This window comes from Pelophylax lessonae, assembly GCF_965119305.1.
Source record: "Pelophylax lessonae genome assembly, chromosome: 11".
Classification (NCBI taxonomy): domain Eukaryota; kingdom Metazoa; phylum Chordata; class Amphibia; order Anura; family Ranidae; genus Pelophylax; species Pelophylax lessonae.
Genome location: NC_138778.1, coordinates 215477762 through 215501632, shown reverse-complemented (window position 1 = coordinate 215501632; position 23871 = coordinate 215477762). Strand labels below are relative to the sequence as shown.

The following is a 23871-nucleotide window of genomic DNA, read 5'->3' as shown; positions in this document are numbered from 1 at the left end:
TACAAGCTGTACACTCACTACTTTACATTGTAGCAAAGTGTCATTTCTTCAGTGTTGTCACATGAAAAGATAGAATAAAATATTTACAAAAATGCGAGGGGTGTACTCAGTTTTGTGAGATACTGTATATTAAAAATGATAGAATTAAATACATTTTTTTTTTTTTACTAATAATAATAATAATTATTATTATTAATAATATATATATATATATATTTCTGCAAGCAGTCTTACTTTACAGCATTTCTTCACACCTGCCTAAAACCTTTTCACAGTAATGAATAAGAATTAAATAAAATATTTTTAACAAATAATAATAACTATTATTATTAATATTAATAATAAATATATTTATGAAAGCAGTCTTACTTTAAAACATTTCTTCACACCTGCCTAAAACCTTTGCACAGTAATGTATAAAAATAAAAAAATTAAATAAAATATTTTTTTTTTACTAATAATAACAATTATTTTTAATAATATATATATATATATATATTTCTGAAAGCAGTCTTATGTTACAACATTTTTTCACACCTGCCTAAAACGTTTGCACAGTAATGAATAAAAATTAAATAAAATATTTTTAACTAATAATAATATTAATTATTATTATTAATAATAAATATATTTTCTGAAAGCATTCTTACTTTAAAGCAATTCTTCAAGCCTGCCTAAAACTGTATATACAGTATATTAACATTTATTATTATTATTATTATTAATAATATTAATAATAAATATATTTCTGAAAGCATTCTTACTTTAAAGAATTTCTTCAAACCTGTCTAAAACTGTATATATTAACATTTAAAGAATTAAATTATTTTTTTTACTAATAATAATATTTCCCATTATTATTAATATTATTATTCATAATGGTTATAAATATTATTATTTGTTATTTATTTATAAAATATAATATGCATGATTTGAGCGCATGTTAGCGCATGTGCTAGCGTGCGTTGCTAATGCACACTAGCACGCCTGCCAGTGCACAACAGCGGCTTAAAAAAATAAAAAGCAGCCATTTTTGAAAAGGCAGTGCACCCCAATGAGATGGTGTTGCGGCGAGTTGTGCGTTTGGCTGTGGGGGTTCTGTTTAAAAGGAATGCCATTGCTCCATCGGCGTGCGTCAACGCCAGCGTTTTGGCACTCATTGGCACAGCACAGGAGTGTGAGATAATGGGAGATAATCGCCCGGCCTGACCGTTATCAGATAAGCACAATAAAAATACATTCTCTGAGCTCCAACTTCCCTTCAGAGATACGCGGAGAGGAATTTATTGGGACGTCGGACTGCGCCCAACCCAGAAATATCGCCTGCCCAGTAACGGCGCAGATAAAATATTACACCTGTGTTTCCCTTCCCATTATGTGTTTGCTAGGAAACGGGGAACCTTCACCCATCCCCCCACCCTCATAGATCAGCATCCTATCAGGCTGCCAAGTTTATTAAATGTCTTTACAGGACAAACGTCTGTTTCAGCGGCTTTTTGTGGCGGCAGCGGCTGCTCTATTTGCTTTGCAAAGTCTATTTCTTAGTCAAATTGTCGGGGGAGGGAGGGAATGGGGGGGGGGGGGTGATCAGCCCATTCACAGCCTACACCATCCTTCTCCAGACAGATCCCAGGGCTGCAAAGCATCATGGGAGTCGTAGTCTGGCGGCAGCACAAGAGGTGACTTTGCAGAATACAAATGGGGGACGGTGCGAAGGCTCGCTCCCACCTACCGATATTGGGAGCATTGGGAGGCAGGACAGCGAAACCGCCGGTGTCACGAACGTTATCGGTCGCCTATATTTTTTCCTGTCCATTATCATCGTAATGCGTCTACAGCCACCTAATTAGGGATGAGTGGAATTGAGAGTTTTCATTTTTACAGAAATTTCTGCAAAAAAATTGGAAATTGGGGCAATTTTCTTTTTTAATATAATTATAATTTACTAGAATATTTTATTGAATTTTATTTTTTTATATTTTATTGTTTTAATTTACTAGAATATTTTATTTAATTTTAATTTTTATATTTAATTTTTTTTTAATTTACTAGAATATTTATTTTAATTTAATTTTTAATTTTTCTTTTTCATTTTCTTTGCTTATGGGTTTTAGGAGTAAAATGGGCCTTATATGGCTCCTGAGTGTTCCGGAAGCTCCATTCTGGACTTGTTCTACAAAAATAAATAAAAAAACATTTTTTTCCTTTGTGTTTTTTTTCACCAAAAATAAATAAAACACTTTTTTTTCCTGTCCATTATCATCGGACTGCATTTACAGCCATCCATTTAGGGATGAGCGGAATTTAGTTTTCTTTTTTTACAGAGATTTCTGCAAAAAATTGGGAGATTGGGGCAATTTTCTTTTTTAATATAATTATAATTTACTAGAATATTTTATTTAATTGTATTTTTTTAATTTACTAGAATATTTTATTTAATTTTATTTTTTATTTTTTTTTCAAATTTTCTTTGCTTATGGGTTTTAGGAGTAAAATGGGCCTTATTTGGCTCCTGAGGGTTCCAGAAGCTCCATTCTTCTATTCTGGACTTGTTCTTCTACAAAAATAAATAAATAAATATATATTTTTTTTTTCACTGAAAAATAAATAAAACACTTTTTTTTCCTGTCCATTATCTTTGGACTGCGTTTACAGCCATCAATTTAGGGATGAGCGGAATTGATTTTTCTTTTTTTTTTTTACAGAAATTTCAGCAAAAAATTGGGAGATTGGGGCAATTTTCTTTTTTAATATAATTATAATTTTATAGAATATTTAATTACATTTTATTTTTATATTTTATTTCTTTTAATTTACTAGAATATTTTATTTTATTTAATTTTTTCATTTTTTTTTAATTTTATTTGCTTATGGGTTTTAGGAGTAAAATGGGCCTTATTTGGCTCCCGAGGGTTCCAGAAGCTCCATTCTTCTATTCTGGACTTGTTCTTCTACAAAAATAACTAAATAAATATTTTAATATTTTTTTTTCACAGTAAATAAAGAAAAACCTTTTTTTTCTGTCCATTATTATCGGAGTGCGTTTACAGCCACCCATTTATGGATAAGCAGAATTGAGTTTTCTTTTTTTACAAACATTTCTGTAAAAAATTTGGAGATTGGGGCAATTTTCCTTTTTAATATAATTATAATTTACTAGAATATTTTATTTAATTTTATTTTTTAGTTTTTTTTTAATTTTCTTTGCTTATGGGTTTTAGGAGTAAAATTGGTCCTTATTTGGCTCCTGAGGGTTCCGGATGCTCCATTTTTCTATCCTGGACTTATTCTTCTACAAAAATAAATAAATATTTTTTTTTTTTCACCAAAAATAAATAAAACACTTTTTTTTTCTGTCTATCATTATTGGAGTGCATCTACAGCCACCCAATTAGGGATGAGCGGAAGTTTTCATTTTTACAGAAAGTTCTGCAAAAAATTGGGAGATTGGCGCAATTTTTTTCTATATTTATAATTTACCAGAATATTTTATTTAGTTTTTTATTTATTTATTATATAATTATTTTTTGCTTTTAGTTTTTTTCCTTTGAAAAGAAATAAAACCCCATAAAGAAATAAATAAACATAAAAAAACAAGAGCAAGTACACAAATAACAATACAAATATAAAATAAGCATTATATGGTTCCTGAGAAGTCCGAAAGCTCCATTTGTCTATCCTGGACTTGTTCTTCTACAAAAATGAATAAATATTTTTTTTTTTTTCACCGAAAAGAAATACATTTTTTTTTTTATGTCCATTATCATCCTAATTAGGGATGAATGGAATTAAGGGTTTTCATTTTTACAGAAATTTCTGCAAAAAATTTTGCAATTATTTTTTTTTTCTATATTTATAATTCACTAGAATATTTTATTTTATTTTATTTTTTATATTTTATTTTTTTAATTTACTAGAATAATTTATTTCATTCTATTTTTACATTTAGTTATTTTTTTATTTATTGTTTTTTAATTCTTTCTTATATGTGTTTTTAGGAGTAAAATTGGCCTTATATGGCTCCTGGGGGTTCTGGAAGCTCTATTCTTCTATCCTGGACTTGTTCTTCTACAAAAATAAATAAATAAATATTTTTTTCTTTTTTTTCACTAACAGGAAATAAAACACTGTCAAAGAACAACAAATACAAAAATAAATATACGCACACAGATTTATATATAAATGGGCTTTATATGGCTCCTAAGAGTTCCGGAAGCTCCATTCTTCTATCCTGGACTTCTACAAAAAAAATTAAATAATTATTTTCATCTTTTTTTTTTTTTTTTTCACTGAAAGGAAATCTAACATCATAAAAAAAAAAACAAATGCAAAAAAAAAAAAAAAAATTTAAGAGAAAGTACTCAAATAACAATGAAATTATAAAATGGGTTTTATATGGCTCCTGAGCATTCCAAAAACTCCATTCTTCTATCCTGGACTTCTTCTACAAAAATAAATAAAGAATTATTTTTAGATTTTTTTTTCACACTGAAAGGAAATGAAACACCATAAAAAAAAAAAATAAATAAAAAGGACGCAGTTTTCTAATCTTATTTTCCCAATTTAAAGGAAATAAAACACCGTAAAAAAAATAGACATTAAAAAAAAAGTGATTGCTGGGGGAGAGGAGACTGAGGAAATGCTTCCTCCTGCCTGCAGCCTACGGATGACATCTCAGCCTAGACACAGTCACCGACCGGAACTCAAGGACGGCTTTTTAGTAAACGGTGGAATTTTCCTGCAAATGTTGCTGTATATTGTGACAGGCCGGGAATGTACTCATACAGGCCCTGCCCAGAACAAGCATGCAGCAAGTGAAGTCAAAGTGAATAATTTCCTACTTCTGTTCAATGGCCGCAGTTGTGTCACCCTCCCCTAATGGATTGTCAATAATATAAAATACATAACTAGTACATCCAGCGGTCAGAGAGTGACACCCTTATGGGAGAGGCCAATACATGGGAAGTCCCACCTCTGGGGACAGAGAAGTCGAGTAATGACCCAGGACAAGCATGTAGCAAGTGACGGCAAATAGAAAAAAAGAAATCCTACAGGTGCACATTTGTCATAATAGTGTCACCCTCACCTAATGGGCTGTGTTTTATATATAATAATTAATGAGCACATTCAGCTGTCAGAGAGTGACACCCTCCTTATGGCCTTATATGGGGGGGAGGCCAATACAGGGGGAAATTCACCACTGGGAACAGAGTGCTCAACCTACTGGCCCAGAGCAAGCATGCAGCAAGTGAAGTCAGACTGAAAAAATGCTATATGTGCACAATTATTACCTCAATGGTGTCACCATGTTCTAATGGATTGTCATTATTTATAAAATAACTAATAAGTACATCATAATATTAGTAATACTATCACATACATTTTTATATTAATTATTGTTATCTTATTATTATTATAATCATCGTTATCATTATTCTCAACATATTATTATTGGTATCATTATTTATATTTTATACATTTTTTATTATATTATTATTAATTATTATTATATCAGTAATAATAATATTATTATTATTGTTGTTATTATTATTATGTTCATATTTTTATTATAATTATAACTGTTTTATTTATTATTAATATTATTATTAATAATATTATTTATATTTTGTATTAATATTATAATAACAGTATTATTTTTATGCATTTATTTATTTATTATTCTTTTTTTATTATTATTTTTAATAATAATAGTTATATTTTGTATTATTATTATACTAACAGTATTATTATTTATTTATGTATTTATTTTTTTATTATTATTATTATTATATTAATATTATTGTAACATTATTAATCATTATTAATATTATTTATAACTATTAATATTATTATTATGTTCATATTCTTATTATTATAATTATAACTTTTATTTATTATTATTAATATTATTATTTATATTTTTTATTAATATTATAATAACAGTATTATTTTTATGCATTTATTTATTTATTATTATTATTACAGTTTTTTATTATTATTATTATTTTCAATAATAATAGTTATATTTTGTATTAATATTATACTAACAGTATTATTATTTATGTATTTATTTCTTCTTCCTATTATTATTATATTAATATTATTGTAACATTATTAGTTATAATTATTAATATTATTTATAACTAATATAAAACTATTATGATTTATTTTTAATATTATTATTATCATATTATTATTAGAACAGTAATATTTATTATTTTTAAAACAGTAATATTCTTTATTTAATATTACCGTTATCATATTATTATCATATTAATATTATTGTAACAGTTTTATTTATAATAATTATTATTATTATTTATAATTAATAACATATGTCGGAAAGTGTGCACTGAAACGCGTAATCGGGCCCTCCAAGGAAGTTTAGGAAGATAATTTAAAAAAACAACGTATAGGCGCTGCTTTGCACGGTCAGGTCACCCCCGGTATGGGCGGGGAGCTCAGCGATTGGACACCCTAATCGTAACCTTTTAACCCCTGCGACTTAATTCCACCTATACACAAACGTTTTATTAATTTATTTTTAATATGATCTTTAATAATAAATGCACATTTATAACATTTTAGGTCACAAAAGCGAATCATCAATTTCTACCCTGGCGCTCAGCAATTGGACACCCAATCATGACCTTTTTAACCCCTGCGACTTAATTTCACCTATACACTGCGGGACAAACATTTTATTTATTTATTTATTTTTTACTATTTTTAGTTTCATTTTTTTTCTTTAATAATAAACGCACATTGATAACATTTGAGGTCACGAAAGGGAATCGGCAATTTACACCCCGGCGCTCAGCGATTGGACGCCCATCATGACCTTTTAACCCCTGTGACTTAGTTCACCACCTATACACTGCAGGACAAATGTTTATTTATTTTTTTTAGTTTTTTTTTTGTTAAATAATAAAAACACGCATTTAAAACATTTGAGGTCGCAAAAGCGAATCGGCAATTTCCACCCCGGTCCTCAGCAATAATCATGACCTTTTAACCTATACACTATGGGACAAATGTTTTATTTTTAATTTTTTTTACTTTTTTTGACCTTTTAACCCCTGCGACTTAATTCCACCTATACGCTGTGGGCCAAATGTTTATTTATTTTTTATAATAAACGCACATTTAAAACATTTGAGGTCGCTAAAGCGAATCGGCAATTTTCACCCCAGCACTCAGCGATTGGATGCCCATAATGACCTTTGATCGGTCATGATGGATGTGATTGGATGCCATAATCATGACCTTTTAACCCCTGCGACTTAATTTCACCTATACACTGCTGCCCAAATGTTTTATTTATTTATTTATTTATTTATTTATTTTTTACTTTTTTTAGTTTTATTTTTTCTTTAATAATAAACGCACATTTATAACATTTGAGGTCGCGAAAGAGAATCAGCAATTTCCATCCCGGCGCTCAGCGATTGGATCGCCTAATCATGACCTTTTAATTCCTGCGACTTAATTCCACCTGTACACAAACGTTATTCATTCATTTATTTTTATTTTTTTACTTTTTTAGATTTCTTTTTATTCCTCTTTAATAATAAATGAACGTTTATAACATTTTGGGTCACAAAAGAGAATCGGCAATTTCCACCCCGGCGCTCAGCGATTGAACGCCCTAGTCACGACCTTTTAACCCCTGCGACTTAATTCCACCTATACACTGCGGGACAAATGTTTAATTTGTTTTTTTTTTTAATAATAATAATAATGGTACATTTAAAACATTGAGGTTGCAAAAGCAAATCAACAATTTCCACCCCCGTCGCTTAGCGATCGGATGCCCATCATGACCTTTGATTGGTCTTGATGGATGCGATTGGATGCCCTAATCATGACCCTTTAACCCCTGCGACTTAATTCCACCTATACACTGTGGGACAAATGTTTATTTTATTTTTTTTTTGTTTATTTATTTATTTTTTCCTTTAATAATAAACGCACATTTTAGGCCCCAAAATGCATCTACAATTCCCAATTTCAATTTCCAATTTCCACCCCGAGCGATTGGATGCCCATCATGACCTTTGATTGGTCATGACGGATGCGATTGGATGGCCTAATCATGAACTTTTAACCCCTGCGACTTAATTTCACCTATACACAAACATTTTATTTATTTTTTAATTTTACTTTTTTTAGTTTTATTTTTATTTTTCTTTAATAATAAATGCACATTTATAAAATGTTTAGGTTGCGAAAGCGAATCGGCAAATTTCCACCCCGGTGCTCAGCAATTGGATGGCCTAATCATGACCTTTTAACCCCTGCGACTTAATTCCACCTATACACTACAGAACAAACATTTATTTATTTATTTATTTTTAGGTTTTTTTTTAATAATAAACGCACATTTAAAACATTTGAGGTCGCGAAAATGTATCGACAATTTCAACCCCCGGCGCTCAACAATTGGATGCTCTAATCATGACCTTTGATTGGTCATGACGGATGCGATTGCATGCCCATCATGACCTTTTAACCCCTGCGACTTAATTCCACCTATACACTGCGGGACAAATGTTTATTTATTTATTTATTTTTTGGTTTGTTTATTTATTTATTTTTTCCTGTAATAATAAACACACATTTTAGGTCGCAAAAATGCATCTGCAATTTCCAATTTCAATTTACAATTTCCACCCCGAGCGATTGGATGCCCATCATGACCTTTGATTGGTCATGACGGATGCAATTGGATGCCCTAATCATGAACTTTTAACCCCTGCGACTTAATTTCACCTATACACAAATGTTTTATTTATTTTTTTATTTTACTTTTTTTACTTTTATTTTTCTTTAATAATAAATGCACATTTATAACATTTTTAGGTCGCGAAAGCGAATTGGCAATTTCCACCCGGTGCTCAGCGATTGGATGGCCTAATCATGACCTTTTAACCCCTGCGACTTAATTCCACCTATACACTGCGGGACAAACATTTATTTAGTTTTAGTTTTTTTTTTTTTTTTTTTTTAATAATAAATGCACATTTAAAACATTTGAGGTCGCGAAAATGTATCGACAATTTCAACCCCCGGCGCTCAACAATTGGATGCTCTAATCATGACCTTTGATTGGTCATGACGGATGCGATTGGATGCCCATCATGACCTTTTAACCCCTGCGACTTAATTCCACCTATACACTGCGGGACAAATGTTTATTTATTTATTTAGTTATTTTTTGGTTTGTTTATTTATTTATTTTTTCCTGTAATAATAAACACACATTTTAGGTCGCAAAAATGCATCTGCAATTTCCAATTTCAATTTACAATTTCCACCCCGAGCGATTGGATGCCCTTCATGACCTTTGATTGGTCATGACGGATGCAATTGGATGCCCTAATCATGAACTTTTAACCCCTGCGACTTAATTTCACCTATACACAAACGTTTTATTTATTTTTTTATTTTACTTTTATTTTTCTTTAATAATAAATGCACATTTATAACATTTTTAGGTCGCGAAAGCGAATTGGCAATTTCCACCCGGTGCTCAGCGATTGGATGGCCTAATCATGACCTTTTAACCCCTGCGACTTAATTCCACCTATACACTGCGGGACAAACATTTATTTATTTTTATTTTTAGTTTTTTTTTTTTTTTTTTTTTAATAATAAATGCACATTTAAAACATTTGAGGTCGCGAAAATGTATCGGCAATTTCAACCCCCGGCGCTCAACAATTGGATGCTCTAATCATGACCTTTGATTGCGCATGATGGAATGCGATTGGATGGCCTAATCATGACCTTTTAACCCCTGCGACTTAATTCCACCTATACACTGGGAGACAAATGTTTATTTGTTTATTTATTTAACTTTTTTTAGTTTTATTTTTCTTTAATAATAAATGCACATTTATAAATTTTTTGGTCGCGAAAGCGAATCAGCATTTTCCACCCCGGTGCTCAGCGATTGGATGACCTTTTAACCCCTGCGACTTAATTTCACCTATACACTGCGGGACAAACATTTATTTATTTATTTTTTTGTTTTTTTCTTTTTTTTTTTTAAATAATAAACGCACATTTAAAACATTTGAGGTCCCGAAAATGTATCGGCAATTTCAACCCCCGGCGCTCAGCAATTGGATGCTCTAATCATGACCTTTGATTAGTCATGACGGATGCGATTGGATGCCCATTATGACCTTTTAACCCCTGCCACTTAATTCCACCTATACACTGTGGGACAAATGTTTATTTTATTTTTTTGTTTTTTGTTTATTTTTTATTTTTTCCTTTAATAATAAACGCACATTTTAGGTCACAAAAGTGCATCTGCAATTTCCAATTCCCAATTTCAATTTCCACCCTAAGCGATTGGATTCCCATCATGACCTTTGATTGGTCATGACGGATGCGATTGGATGCCCTAATCATGACCTTTTAACCCCTGCGACTTAATTTCACCTATACACAAACGTTTTATTTATTTTATTTATTTTTTGTTTTATTTTTATTTTTTTTTTAAATAATAAACGCACATTTAAAACATTTGAGGTCGCGAAAGTGTATCGGAAAATTCAACCCCGGCGCTCAGCAATTGGATGTGCTAATCATGACCTTTGATTGGTCATGATGGATGCGATTGGATGGCCTAATCGTAACCTTTTAACCCCTGCGACTTAATTCCACCTATACACTGCGGCACAAATGTTTTATTTTTTTATTTTTTTTTTACTTTTTTTAGTTTCACTTTTTTTTTTTTCTTTAATAATAAATACACTGCTGACAAACATTTTGTTTTTCATTTTTTTATTTTTTTTTCCCCTTAATAATAAACGCGCATTTATAAGCTCGCCAAAGCGCAACGGCGATTTCAGCGCGTTCCTGAAGGTGCGATTAAAGGGGAAAAAAGCCAAAAACCAGTGGAAGAGGGGGTTAATAAGCAGCAGCCCAGCCATTGCCTGTTAAGGGGTTGTGCAAAGACTACAGCTCCCATCATGCATCAGGCCTGGCTCAGCCCTGCCTCCTCGCAGGGAGGGGAGGTAGTTGGTGAAGAGGGGGGGAGGGGCTAGAGCTGAGTACAAAGCTTTGAGCAATGTGTTACCTTGTAGCAAAGCAGAGTCAGCTTGTAGAGAGAGAGAGGAGCTGGTGAATGGAAGGGGGGGAGCCTGTCTGCCGCTTGTTGATCGCTGCGCACCACAAAGCTGGAATAACTACCTCAATAACGCCGCCACTGCTGCCGCCCCCCCTTTTATATCATTACTATTATTATTCCTGATTTTGGGGGGGGTGGCTGATTTATACACCTCTACCTATGCAGTGGATTTAACACCCTGGGACGGTTATCCATTACGTTTTTTTTTTTTTTTTTTTTTTTGATGTTGGCGACCTGTCGGTGAGGATCGGCCGCCATGCACACGGTGCAGAAGGACACGACTTTAACCAAGATCTTCGTCGGGGGTCTCCCCTACCACACCACCGACTCGTCCCTTCGGAAATACTTTGAGGTCTTCGGGGACATCGATGAGGCCGTGGTCATCACCGACAGGCAGACGGGCAAATCGCGGGGTTACGGATTTGTGAGTATCCATCAGCCACCACCGCTGCGGTCACTTTTTTCTTTAAACGATTGGGGTGAACTTTTTTTTTTTTTGGGTATTTGCCCCGACCCCCGCCCCCCCCCCCCCCCCCCCCATCCCCAGCTGGGGAAGAGCACTTCACCTTCTTTGTTCAATATTCGCTTGCACCGGCTCTTGAGGTACCCGCTGCGCGCAGGTGCAAGACCACCGCGGAGGCTGGGTACACAGCCGCCCATTGGGCGTTCCAGACGCAGCCGTCGCCTCTCCATGGCAACCTGAGGAGCGTGACCACAGAGGATACTTCACGAGCCTGTCCAGGGGTAGCCCAGCAAGGGAGGGGATAGGTTATTTGGGGATCTGCATTCAAAAATATTGGTAATGTTTCGCTCTGGCGGCTGCGATATAACCGGCAGTCTCACTCTGGCGGCTGCCATTTTTACCCGGCAGTCTCGCTCTGGCGGCTGCGATTTTTTACCCGGCAGTCTCGCTCTGGCGGCTGTGATATACCTGGCAATTCTCGCCCTGGCGGCTGCGATATACCGGCAGTCTCGCCCTGGCTTCTGCGATTATACCCGGCAGTCTCGCTCTGGTGGCTGCGATATTCTTGTGGTCTCGCTCTGGCGGCTGCGATTTTTCCGGCAGTCTCGCTTTGGCGGCTGCGATTTTTCGGCAGTGTCGCCCTGGCTGCTGCGATTATACCCGGCAGTCTCGCCGTGGCGGCTGCGATTATACCCGGCAGTCTCGCTCTGGTTGCTGCATTCTCTGTCATGCCTGATGATGGGTTGAAGCGATTTTTGCTCAGAGAGTCGATGGCATCCTCCCCACACTGACATTTCTAGGTGGTCTCCCTTCTTTTGTTACACTTTGTATGTTATTTGTGTGTTGTCTGTGCTGCTCTCTTGTGTTGGGAAGGTCTGGGTGATGTTTAGCTCTCACTTGGTCCTTTGTATTCTTGTATTGTCTTTTGCTGGTGGGCATTGTGTGTGTTTCCAGACCCGGCCCCTTGAGGTCTCCTCCTCTCCGGGCCAAGGTCAGTACCCCCCCCCCCAAGTGTGGCTCCGGCCTTGCCGCCCCCCCCCCCTTTAGCTGTATGTTACACAGAAGTTTTGTTGCCATTCCACACAACAGGTCGTTTCACAATGACACATGTTTACACTCCAAACATCTCCACTATGTTTATTTTATATTAACAGGATTCTGTTGGCTTGTGATCTCTGAAGGTAAAGGAGGGGGGGGGGGGGGCTTTAGGCTGGTGATCACTGGAGGAGGGGGATAGCCCTGTCAGGCTGGTGATCACTGGGGGAAGGGGGGGGGAGCCCTGTCAGGCTGGTGATCACTGGGGGAAGGGAGGGGGGGGGCTCTGTCAGGCTGGTGATCACTGGGGGAAGGGGGGGGGAGCCCTGTCAGGCTGGTGATCACTGGGGGAAGGGAGGGGGGGGGCTCTGTCAGGCTGGTGATCACTGGGGGAAGGGAGGGGGGGGGGCTCTGTCAGGCTGGTGATCACTGGGGGAAGGGAGGGGGGGGGCTCTGTCAGGCTGGTGATCACTGGGGGAAGGGAGGGGGGGGGCTCTGTCAGGCTGGTGATCACTGGGGGAGGGGGGGAGCCCTGTCAGGCTGGTGATCACTGGGGGAGGGGGGGAGCCCTGTCAGGCTGGTGATCACTGGGGGAGGGGGGGAGCCCTGTCAGGCTGGTGATCACTGGGGGAGGGGGGGAGCCCTGTCAGGCTGGTGATGACTGGGGGAAGGGGGGAGCCCTGTCAGGCTGGTGATCACTGGGGGAAGGGGGGAGCCCTGTCAGGCTGGTGATCACTGGGGGAAGGGGGGAGCCCTGTCAGGCTGGTGATCACTGGAGGAAGGGGGGGGAGCCCTGTCAGGCTGGTGATCACTGGGGGGAGCTCTGTCAGGCTGGTGATCACTGGGGGAAGGGGGGGGAGCCCTGTCAGGCTGGTGATCACTGGAGGAAGGGGGGGAGCCCTGTCAGGCTGGTGATCACTGGAGGAGGGGGAAGCCCTGTCAGGCTGGTGATCACTGGGGGAAGGGGGGAGCCCTGTCAGGCTGGTGATCACTGGGGAAAGGGGGGAGCCCTGTCAGGCTGGTGATCACTGGAGGAAGGGGGGGAGCCCTGTCAGGCTTGTGATCACTGGAGGAAGGGGGGAGCCCTGCCAGGCTGGTGATCACTGGAGGAAGGGGGGGGAGCCCTGTCAGGCTGGTGATCACTGGGGGAAGAGGGGGGAGCCCTGTCAGGCTAGTGATCACTGGAGGAAGGGGGGAGCCCTGTCAGGCTGGTGATCACTGGGGGAAGGGGGATCTCTGTCAGGCTGGTGATCACTGGAGGAAGGGGGGAGCCCTGTCAGGCTGGTGATCAATGGAGGAAGGGGGGGGAAGCCCTGTCAGGCTGGTGATCACTGGAGGAAGGGGGGGAGCCCTGTCAGGCTGGTGATCACTGGAGGAAGGGGGGGAGCCCTGTCAGGCTGGTGATCACTGGAGGAAGGGGGGGAGCCCTGTCAGGCTGGTGATCACTGGAGGAAGGGGGGGAGCCCTGTCAGGCTGGTGATCACTGGAGGAAGGGGGGAGCCCTGCCAGGCTGGTGATCACTGGAGGAAGGGGGGGGGGGGCCCTGTCAGGCTGGTGATCACTGGAGGAAGGGGGGGGGGCCCTGTCAGGCTGGTGATCACTGGGGGTAGGGGGAAGCCCTGTCAGGCTGGTGATCACTGGAGGAAGGGGGGGGGAAGCCTTGTCAGGCTGGTGATCACTGGGGGAGGGGGGGGGGGAAGCCTTGTCAGGCTGGTGATCACTGGGGGAAGGTTGGTTGGTAGTTCATATAGAACTGCCCCATTAGGCTGGTTGGCGATAACTATAGGGTCACACCATCAGGTGGGTCGGTGATCACTACAGGAGCGCCCTGTCAGGCTGGTTGGGGATTACTATAGGGAAACACCATCGGGTTGGTTGGTAGTTCATATAGAACTGCCCCGTTAGGCTGGTTGGTGAGTACTATTGGTGCACCTTGTCAGGATGAGTGTCAATCAATGTTGTGCCAGCTACTTATCACTAAGACGCTGTTCACCAAACCTGGCGTATTAGTTAGTCACTAGGACTTTCATATGTACGATTGTGCCATGATCATGGAACACCTACACTGGCAAAAAAGCACATGGTGGCTAATATCCAAACAGTGCTTTGGGGCTACAAGAAAAGCACATGTATCCCATCCAATTATCGCAAGATAGCAGAACAAACCCAACCCAAAGCACTACTGCATGGATGGTCCTACTAAAAACGAGTAGGTTAACCAGCCTTCACTTCAGATCGCCATGTTTAGGACCCCTTCTATAGATCTGAATGGGGGGGACCCCAGCTATAGATCTAAGGGTGGTCGTATGGCTCAGCTACGCGCGTGAGTTGACAACTGGCAGAGATGAGACTCTCTCGGATGAGGTGCTTGCTTACAAATGGTTAAATCTCTGACCTTCCAGCCATTGTAACTGAGCTGTTGGCCCCCCAGTGTGGCCCTAGTGGGAGGTGATTGCTGCTTGTCTCATTGCCTTTTGTTCCTTGGCCGAAACTGGGATTCTCCTCCTCTGCTGGCTTTGAGGCCTTATCTATTATATTAGCACCTTTTTGGCTATTTTCCCCAGAGGACCCCAGGTCACAAATGTTTATATGCTCAAGTAGACCCCTTTATCATGGTGCATCTACAGCAACCATTCTTATTCCACCTGTTGGCGGTAAAAAGTGGTCAAATGGGGGCCTTTACTGCCAGCATACTTGTTGATAATGACTCTCTAGTTCCCTTTAATCATTTTCATTTTCCTAGCAGTGTACGATCGGCCAAGTGTGTAACCAGTGTTATGGGAACTCCAGGGAAATTCAGGAGGTGGGATGACTCGGTCTACTTGTGGGGGAAGTTATTGAAGGGGAAAAGTCCAACCGCCATCCAGTTTTATTCCAGGCAACCCAGGCAGAACTAAGAGCCAAACCTGGACTTCCCTTTTTGCCTGGTGTTTGCACTGTTGGATGGCTGCTGCAGCACTTCTTTTCCTGGAGTTTTTAGGAAATGGCAGCAGATTCTCTCTGTCTGTCGTGACAGGTTCACTTTAAACAACCATTTACGACTTAGCCTGGTGACCAATTGCTATGTCATTGTAGGTATGATGTAAGATCAAAGCGAATTCCAAGAGCTGGGTCAGCAGTGTGACAGATTAAAAAAAAAAAAAAAAATTCAGTTTTAGGAGCCAGGTTGCCAATGTGACTTTGTTAAAAGAAAAGGGGGGGGGGAGGGGGACACGTTTGTGACCTGAAATTGCCCCTGATATTTTTGTTTTTTACTAAAATTCACAAAGTCACATTTGTGACCTAAAATTGCCCCTGATATTTTTGTTTTTTACTAAAAGTCACATTTGTGACCTAGGATTGCTTTTTTAAAAAAAAACAGACACATTTGTGACCTCAAATTGCCCCTGAAATTGTATTTATTTTTTTTTAAAAGCAATTCCAGGTCACAAATGTAAGTTTTCAGTGAAAAAACAAAAATATCAGGGGCTAATTCAGGTCACAAATGTGGCTTTTTTTTTTTTTTTTTTCATTGTGGTCAATCTCAAGTCAGGCCACCAATGTGTTTGACATAAGAAATCAGTAAAACAGGGGGGGGGGGGGGGTATATAGATGATAGATTTTATTTATTTATTTTCCAAGGACAGTTCCAGGCCACAGGTTTTGGGGTTTTATTTTTTTACTAGTCAGGGAAAAAAATATACAATTTCAGATCACAAATTTGTCTTGTTTTTTTATTTCCTATTTTGGGATGGGGTTTGTTGGGCTGTCAGGCTGGTTTATCACTGTGGGAGGGGTGGTGGGGGGGGGGGGGAATATTCGCCTGGCAGAGGCCAGGCCCCTCTTTTTTGAACTGATGGGCCTAGGCCCAGTACAGGGGGGCTGGCTGTACTGCCTTATCAGCTGCCCTGAGTGTTTACCACCCCTCCCCGAGCTCTTTATTGGCTCAATGGGCCATACACCTCCAAAGGATGGGGGAAGCGGAATCTGAATTCGGTGAGCCTTATTTGCTGCAAGCGATATCGCTATTTCTGAGTGAGTTGACCTCAGTCGCAAGAATGCTGACCGATGTGACTTAAAGGAAAACTCCAGGCCTGAATGACAGGCCAAGTGATTCAGCAATGGCCCCAAAATGCCTTCATGCATAGAAGTGATGTTTCCTTTATTGTCCTCCTACTATTCTTCAAATATTAGGAAATGTGCTGTCATTGGTGGCGGAGGAATAGTGTTCCGTCATTGGTGGGCTGAGGAATAGTGTCCCGTCATTGGTGGGCTGAGGAATAGTGTCCCGTCATTGGTGGGCTGAGGAATAGTTTCCCGTCATTGGTGGGGGGAGGAATAGTGTCCTTCATTGGTGGGGGGAGGAATAGTGTCCTTCATTGGTGGGCTGAGGAATAGTGTCCTTCATTGGTGGGCTGAGGAATAGTGTCCCGTCATTGGTGGGCTGAGGAATAGTGTCCCGTCATTGGTGGGCTGAGGAATAGTGCCCCGTCATTGGTGTCGGTGGGAGGGCAAGCAAAGGGCCACAGCTTGGAGACCCCTGCTCTAGATCAATGGCTCATTTTAATGGCCAATATAGGGACCTGGTGGTCTAGCTATGAATAGTTATATTCCAGGGTAATGGCTTAGTGGTGATTACTTTTAATTTCTACTGGAAGGTGTTCTCCTCCCACTAGCCGCTTTTTTTTTTTTTTTTTTCTTCTTCGTAGCCTGGAGAGTTGTGTGAAGTCTGAACCCTTATCTGAAATCAGACAATGCTAAGGAGGCTTGTTAGGAGCCGTCACTAACACAAGTGAGAAAAACATCTGATGGTACCTCCTTGAGTCCCCCTGATCTTCAATGAAGACTCATATGCAGTGTCTTCCCTCATTTAGGCCTGTAGAAATCAATGAGCTGCAGGCTGTAAGTTGCCCAACGCCCACTTTGGCAACTAATTAAAAAAAATTATTGAACTCCCTTTATCAGCTCTCCCCTCCAAAAAAACAAAACAATCTGAGACTTTACTAGAACCTGCCGTGACTTCCTGAACTCCAGCAGCTGAACGGACGCCAAGCTGGCACAGAGAGCGGTTACATCACTTAATTATTCTGGGCAGAGACGCCGAAAAAAGGCTGCTAGCCCTGCGAATAATATGGACAGCAGTGAACTTTGTGGCACATCCTGTTCTTGTTGGATCAAGTGGCGTTTTCCGCGGCCCGGGTTGCAATTTGTTTACCAAGTTGTTTTTTTTTCTTTCTTTTTTGTTTTTATATGTATATATTTATATAAAGTGTCGTTGGTGTTTTGTGTGGCTTTTCTCTTCTTAAGTGGCCAGCAAACCTGAAAATCCAGTTACCGTTAATGGGGAAAGGCTGCTTGTCCTATTCACAAGGATGAGGATAAATATCCCATTGGAGACAATTGGATTTGTATAGGCGGTGAGGCTTGGCCCAGCCCAGCCAGTTATCCATTACTTTAGGCTAACCGGTAAGGGGTGGGGGAGGGAAATGCAGAGTTGTTTTCAGTGGGGCCAGCAATATCGAGCAAGTTGAGTAGAATGCTTTAAGATTTTAACAGTCCAGAAATCTTTTATCATTAAAGGCCAATGGTATTGGAGAAGCCACCTCGTTTCGGGGCTCCACAACATGCCCCCTTCAGGGCTTTATTTTAACACCGGGGTTTACCTTTTCTAGCTGAAGGGAATTTAAGTTTAAGAATAAATCCTTGGGGATATCCAGAAGAAAGGGGATTAGTAAAACCTCAAAATTTTGTCAAAGTTTTCCAATACTGGCCTTGGACAGAGTTCAGGGCCCCCCCTACGTTCTTCCAACCTGTCTGACCTCCTCTTCGTCCCCTGAGAATGAATGTTTGTGGCTGTCAGGAGTTCCACATTGCGTAGTTTCCCATCTATGGTTGCTCATCTCTTGATATGACTCCTATAAAATAGGAAGTCAAGGGAAATCTCCCAAAAGACTGCAATAAAAAGAGATTACAGAACAGGATGGCTGTAACGAGGAATTTTTGCTTGGTCAGCTAGTAACAAAGGTGTCTCCACCTTCACAGCTGGACCCCTCCGAAATGTTTATCCTGCGTTAGGGAGGACCCATGGGGGGTGGGTGACATAATTCGGCTCTGTAATGGCAACAGCAATTTGACAGATTGTAGAGAGGTTTCACAATGGGGGTCCCTGAGCAATGCAGGAAAAACAGCATGTGGCTGAAGTGACTTGATAAGATTTGGCTTTAGATACACTTCGATAAAAGCCTTCTCAACCTTTTTTTGACACGGAGGAACCCTTGAAATACTGGTCTCAGGGAGCTCCTACCAATAATCACTGAGGCACCGTTCACACCTTAGCAGTTTTCTGCTTGAAGCTTGTAGCTCTAACATGCTCAACCATCAAAATCACACCTATTTCATTGGCCCCTGTTCACATCTGAGCATTTTGTTTAGATCAAGACTTTGTGTAGGCCAGTCAAGTTACTTTCTTCTCCCCTCCCCCCAATTTCTCACACATCCATGTCTTTACGGACCTTGCTTTGTGCACTGGTGCGCAGTCATGTTGGAACAGGAAGGGGCCATCCCCAAATTGTTCCCACAAAGTTGGGAGAATGAAATTGTCCAAAATGTCTTGGTATCCTGACGCCTTAAGAGTTCCCCTTACTGGAACTAAGGGGGAGGTCCAACCCCTGAAAAACAACCCCACACCCCTCTACTGAATGATTTGGACCAGTGCAATGTCTGTAAAGACATGGATGAGCGAGTTTGGGGTGGACGAACTTCACTCGCTTGCAGAGAGTCCTGACCTCAACCCGATAGGACACCTTTAGGATAATTAGGAGCAGAAACTGCGAGCTATGCCTTCTTGTCCAACATCAGTGCCTGACCTCACAAATGCACTTCTGGAAGAATGCATTTCCATAGACACTCCTAAACCTTGTGGACAGCCCAGAAGAGTTGAAGCTGTTATAGCTGCAAAGGGTGGGCCAACCAACTCCACATTGAACTCTACAGACTAAGACTGGGATGCCATTAAAGTTCATGTGCCTGGAAAGGCAGTCGTCCCAATACTTTTGGCAATCTAGTGTATCTGAGAGGCAGAAATTTCTCCTCACTCAAGGAACCCCTATGAACCTTTGTAGGATCCATGGGATTCTGTAGTTTAGAGAGGCCGCGTTTGAAGCTGTACTTAGTGAAAACAAGTTCCCCTTTTCTTGTGGATGTTTGTAAATATTTTACAGCTCCTTGTTGCGTTTCCGTACTAATGCAAGCCATTAAACTAAAATTCCCCATGTGCTGGAAATCCCCAAACTCTAACTAGAACATATAGTACACAATATATAAAATCCCAATATGTTCGGAAAGCATCCAGGACTTCCAGGTCTTTGGGTGGCCTATAGAATAAAGGGAAGAAGGATTTTACTGCGTGTCGTCTGCCTCTACCAGTTGGCCAAAGAGGGTTGGGGCAGAGTCCTGGTCCTGGTTGTAACGTAGAGACAGTGGAAGGGCCAAATAGATGAGTCCAAAAGTGTATTGAATTGGTTCCTCAAATGACAATAGGGTAACACAGGGCCGCCAATGTGTTTCGGGGGCCTAACAGCCCCCTTCGTCCATGCTTTAACAGTATCTAGGCTATTGGGATACAACAAAGACCTCTTGGGTGCTTTTTAAGAATTTGTTTTTAGTGCCTCACCTCCATTTGGATTTCTGGCCCTTGTGGTCTTCATTGTGGCCATTTTCTTAAGCGACACAGCATAACCTTTTCTGCAGAAATGCATGGAAGGAAGTGGTGGGATTGAACTCTCAGACCGATGGTTAACCCTAAATTAGACCTTTTTTAGTCACTTTAGTGTGCGTATTCCTAAATGGTCCAAATATACAGAAACCATATCTAAAAGCTTTTACTTTTATCATTGCCACCATTTGAGCTCAAGTCAGCGTCTTGATCTAGGCTAGGGGTGTCACATCAGCAGTATAGTTGCCATCTCTTAGTGGAAGCTTTGAAGCTCTGTTGTGTTCTGTATACGATTGCGGAGATGCCCCTAAATGTCCCAACCTCCACAGACCGCTTGTGTATTTTTACCTAATACAGAAACTCCTGTTTCTTTTGAGCACAGAACTGTTTCTTGAGATGTATAAATGACCCACAAAGTGTTCTCCTGCCCTAAACTGCCATTGTTCTCCTCTTTACAGGTAACTATGTCTGACCGGGGGGCTGCCGACCGAGCCTGTAAAGACCCCAATCCCATCATTGATGGGCGGAAGGCCAACGTTAACCTCGCCTACCTGGGAGCCAAGCCACGAAACCTCCAGAGTGGTAAGACTTCTGCCCTTCTTATTTTTGAATTGTCTCTGCTATTAGAAAAAATCGAAGTACAACCGATTAAACTTTTACCCCTATCCCAATATAATGGGGTACAGCATTTGCCCCTCACTTGCTGTCTTGGAGATGCAACAGGAAGTGGAGGTAATCTCCAGTGTTCCAATGGCTTGTGAACTCTGCGGAATAACCTCACATTATCTCCTACGGTGCTCCATTCACATGAGCGGTACACAGACCTTGGATAACAGACGCTAAAGGTTTGGGGATGTGTATGGGCCTCAATGGGACTGGCCCATCCTTTTAAGAGGGTGGGAAGGGAGTCTCACTCCTCTTGTCAAGAGCAGGGGGAATCTCTTCACTCCAGATAAATTCCTCAATATGAAAAGTCTAACGAGGAGCCGGACTTCTGCTCCTGGCTGACCTGGATGGGCAGAGTTGGAAACACAAATGTACAGTCTTCACCACTAGTTATAAGAAGTCAGGGGTGAGTCCATGATCATTCCCCCCCCCCCCCCCCCCCATATTGGAAATAAAAGGCTGATTGACCCTCCAAATCTTTCTCAAGAGTAGATCCATGCTGCTTTAACGCTCTCCTGTCCCGTAACTCCACATAACATAATATTCTTGTTTTTGCAGGTTTCACGATCGGAGTCCAGCAATTACACCCGGCTTTCATCCAGCGACCCATTGGGTGAGTTCTGCTTCTGTAGCATCTTAAGGTGCTGAGCCATATGAAATATTAGCAAACGGACGGACTGACCACTCGGGAACTGCCCAAGGGCCTGGGGCCAGTAGGGAGGCCCATGCAGTGTTGTCAAACTGTCTCTAAAAATACTGAAGTTGGCTTTACACTGTAGCTTTAGGAGTATCTCATGTCCTGACTCCTGCTGCTGCTTCTCACCTGTGCACTGTGTGTAAACCCTGGCGTGCAGAGCAGACCCAGGTAGAACAGAACTGGCTGCTGTCTGCACCGGGAGTCTAGTCCCCCATCATGACCGTTCACCTTCTGTCTGCTGCTCTTTACTGATAAGAGGACAGCTGTCAGTCACCTCATTCCCCAGGAAGACATTCTTTCAGGTGGGGTGAGCTGCTCACGTGGGGGAGGGGTCTTTTACATGAAGACAGCCAACCAGCCTGTCCTCAAAGTATTACTGATTGTAATGCTACCCTCCTTTTTATTGTTTTTGGAATGAGATGAAAGTGATACTAAAAGGGTTTTATTTTTTTCTTGAATTTAAAAACATATACTTACCTTCTGACTCCTATAGCAGGTCTGCAGTCTCTGACCACCGTGTCCTATAGCAGGTCTGCAGTCTCTGACCGCCGTGTCCTGTAGCGGGTCTGCCTGCAGTCTCTGACCGCCGTGTCCTGTAGCGGGTCTGCCTGCAGTCTCTGACCGCTGTGTCCTGTAGCGGGTCTGCCTGCAGTCTCTGACTGTCTCCTGCGGTATATCTAGTACTAAATAATATGCACGTCCTTTTCGGCGTGTCAGGGGCTGCAGTTGAGGCCCCCAAAATCTCATCAATTGATCATCACAGCAATGTGTACACTTGGCTGGCAGTGGAGTTCAGGCTGGCCAGGTTGTTGTTGTCCTCTGCCAGTGGCTCTGCCCGATTTAGTGAGGTCCAGTCAGCAGCCGGAGCAGTCTAGGCTGATGGGAAAGTGGCAACCCACCTACGGGGAAAAGTTCTGCCAGAGGAGAAAAGGCCTGATATGAGGGACGAAGACTCCTCTGAAGTGAGATGAGGGACGGAGGCTCCTCCTGAGGTGAGATGAGGGACGGAGGCTCCTCCTGAGGTGAGATGAGGGGCGGAGGCTCCTCCTGAGGTGAGATGAGGGACGGAGGCTCCTCCTGAGGTGAGATGAGGGACGGAGGCTCCTCCTGAGGTGAGATGAGGGACGGAGGCTCCTCCTGAGGTGAGATGAGGGACGGAGGCTCCTCCTGAGGTGAGATGAGGGGCGGAGGCTCCTCCGGAGGTGACCGTGACAGAGCTTATATAATGCGGTGGTGTCCTCCTCTCTGAAGTGTGTGTCCTCCCTCACAGGATCTTCTAACAAAAAAAATTATCTGAGGAGACTTTATATAACACAGGAACTTCTACTGTCATTACTACATACAGTCTCCGAACTATTCTGTCACCAAATATTTTTACACACATAGACTGTGTCCTGCCACTGAACATTACTACATCAAGAGCCTCCAAAATGTCTTGTCTTGGCAATATGGAGGTGAGGCTTTGTGTGGGTGTGGCTTTCGTGCGGGCAGGGACACGGGGCCCATTATTTCCTATTGCCCAGGGGCCCCATGAGTTGCCAGTTCACCCCTGTTAGCAAATGTGTGGGAGGACTAGTAATATGAAAATCAGCAGAGCCCCAAATTGGTAATTTGGTGGCCAACTGGCGGCAAGCTGTGCCCCACACATATCCTAATTAGTTTGCATTTTTCCACATGTACCCCACTATTTGGAGGCATAGACAGTGTGTTGTGTGCTTTTGTTCCCTGAAGTGGTGTGTGTTTTTTAGACTGTTTCAAAAAGGAGAAAAAAACGAGAACCTGCCAATCAGATGATTGATGTCCTAGTCCAACCTGTGCTAAAAAAAAAAAAATCATAGAAGTGCAATAACTTCTCAATACTCGCTAAGTAAGGGGGATCTGCACGCTGTCTGCAACGTCTTTCCTCTTCTATAGTTTGCTGTGCCATGCAGATATTTTCCAGCAAGCTGGATGACATTTTTTGAGCACTGAAAACACTCTAGTTGCCCAGAAGGATAACCCTAAGAGTCTGACATATACCTTAGTGCTGTACAGAGGACACTAAGCCTGTCACATCAGTCTCTGCACCAGAGGAGCTTACACTCTGACTCTCCACAGTCACACACATTATTATTATACATTTTAGGTGTATAATATGTGTATGTATGTATAAATAATATATACATACTGCAGTG

At 41.0% G+C, this 23871-nt stretch overlaps 1 protein-coding gene across 1 annotated transcript in view; it reads left to right on the top strand.

Moving 5' to 3' along the window:
* The first annotated feature begins 11128 nt into the window (after positions 1-11128).
* RBM38 (RNA binding motif protein 38) overlaps positions 11129-23871 on the top strand; it is a 34135-nt gene continuing 21392 nt past the window's right edge. Inside the window, exons 1-3 of the mRNA XM_082271353.1 lie at positions 11129-11567; positions 20793-20916; positions 21559-21613. Of these exons, the coding sequence (XP_082127479.1) occupies positions 11400-11567; positions 20793-20916; positions 21559-21613 (347 nt within the window). The 5' untranslated portion in view covers positions 11129-11399. The remainder of the gene's footprint in view (positions 11568-20792; positions 20917-21558; positions 21614-23871) is intronic.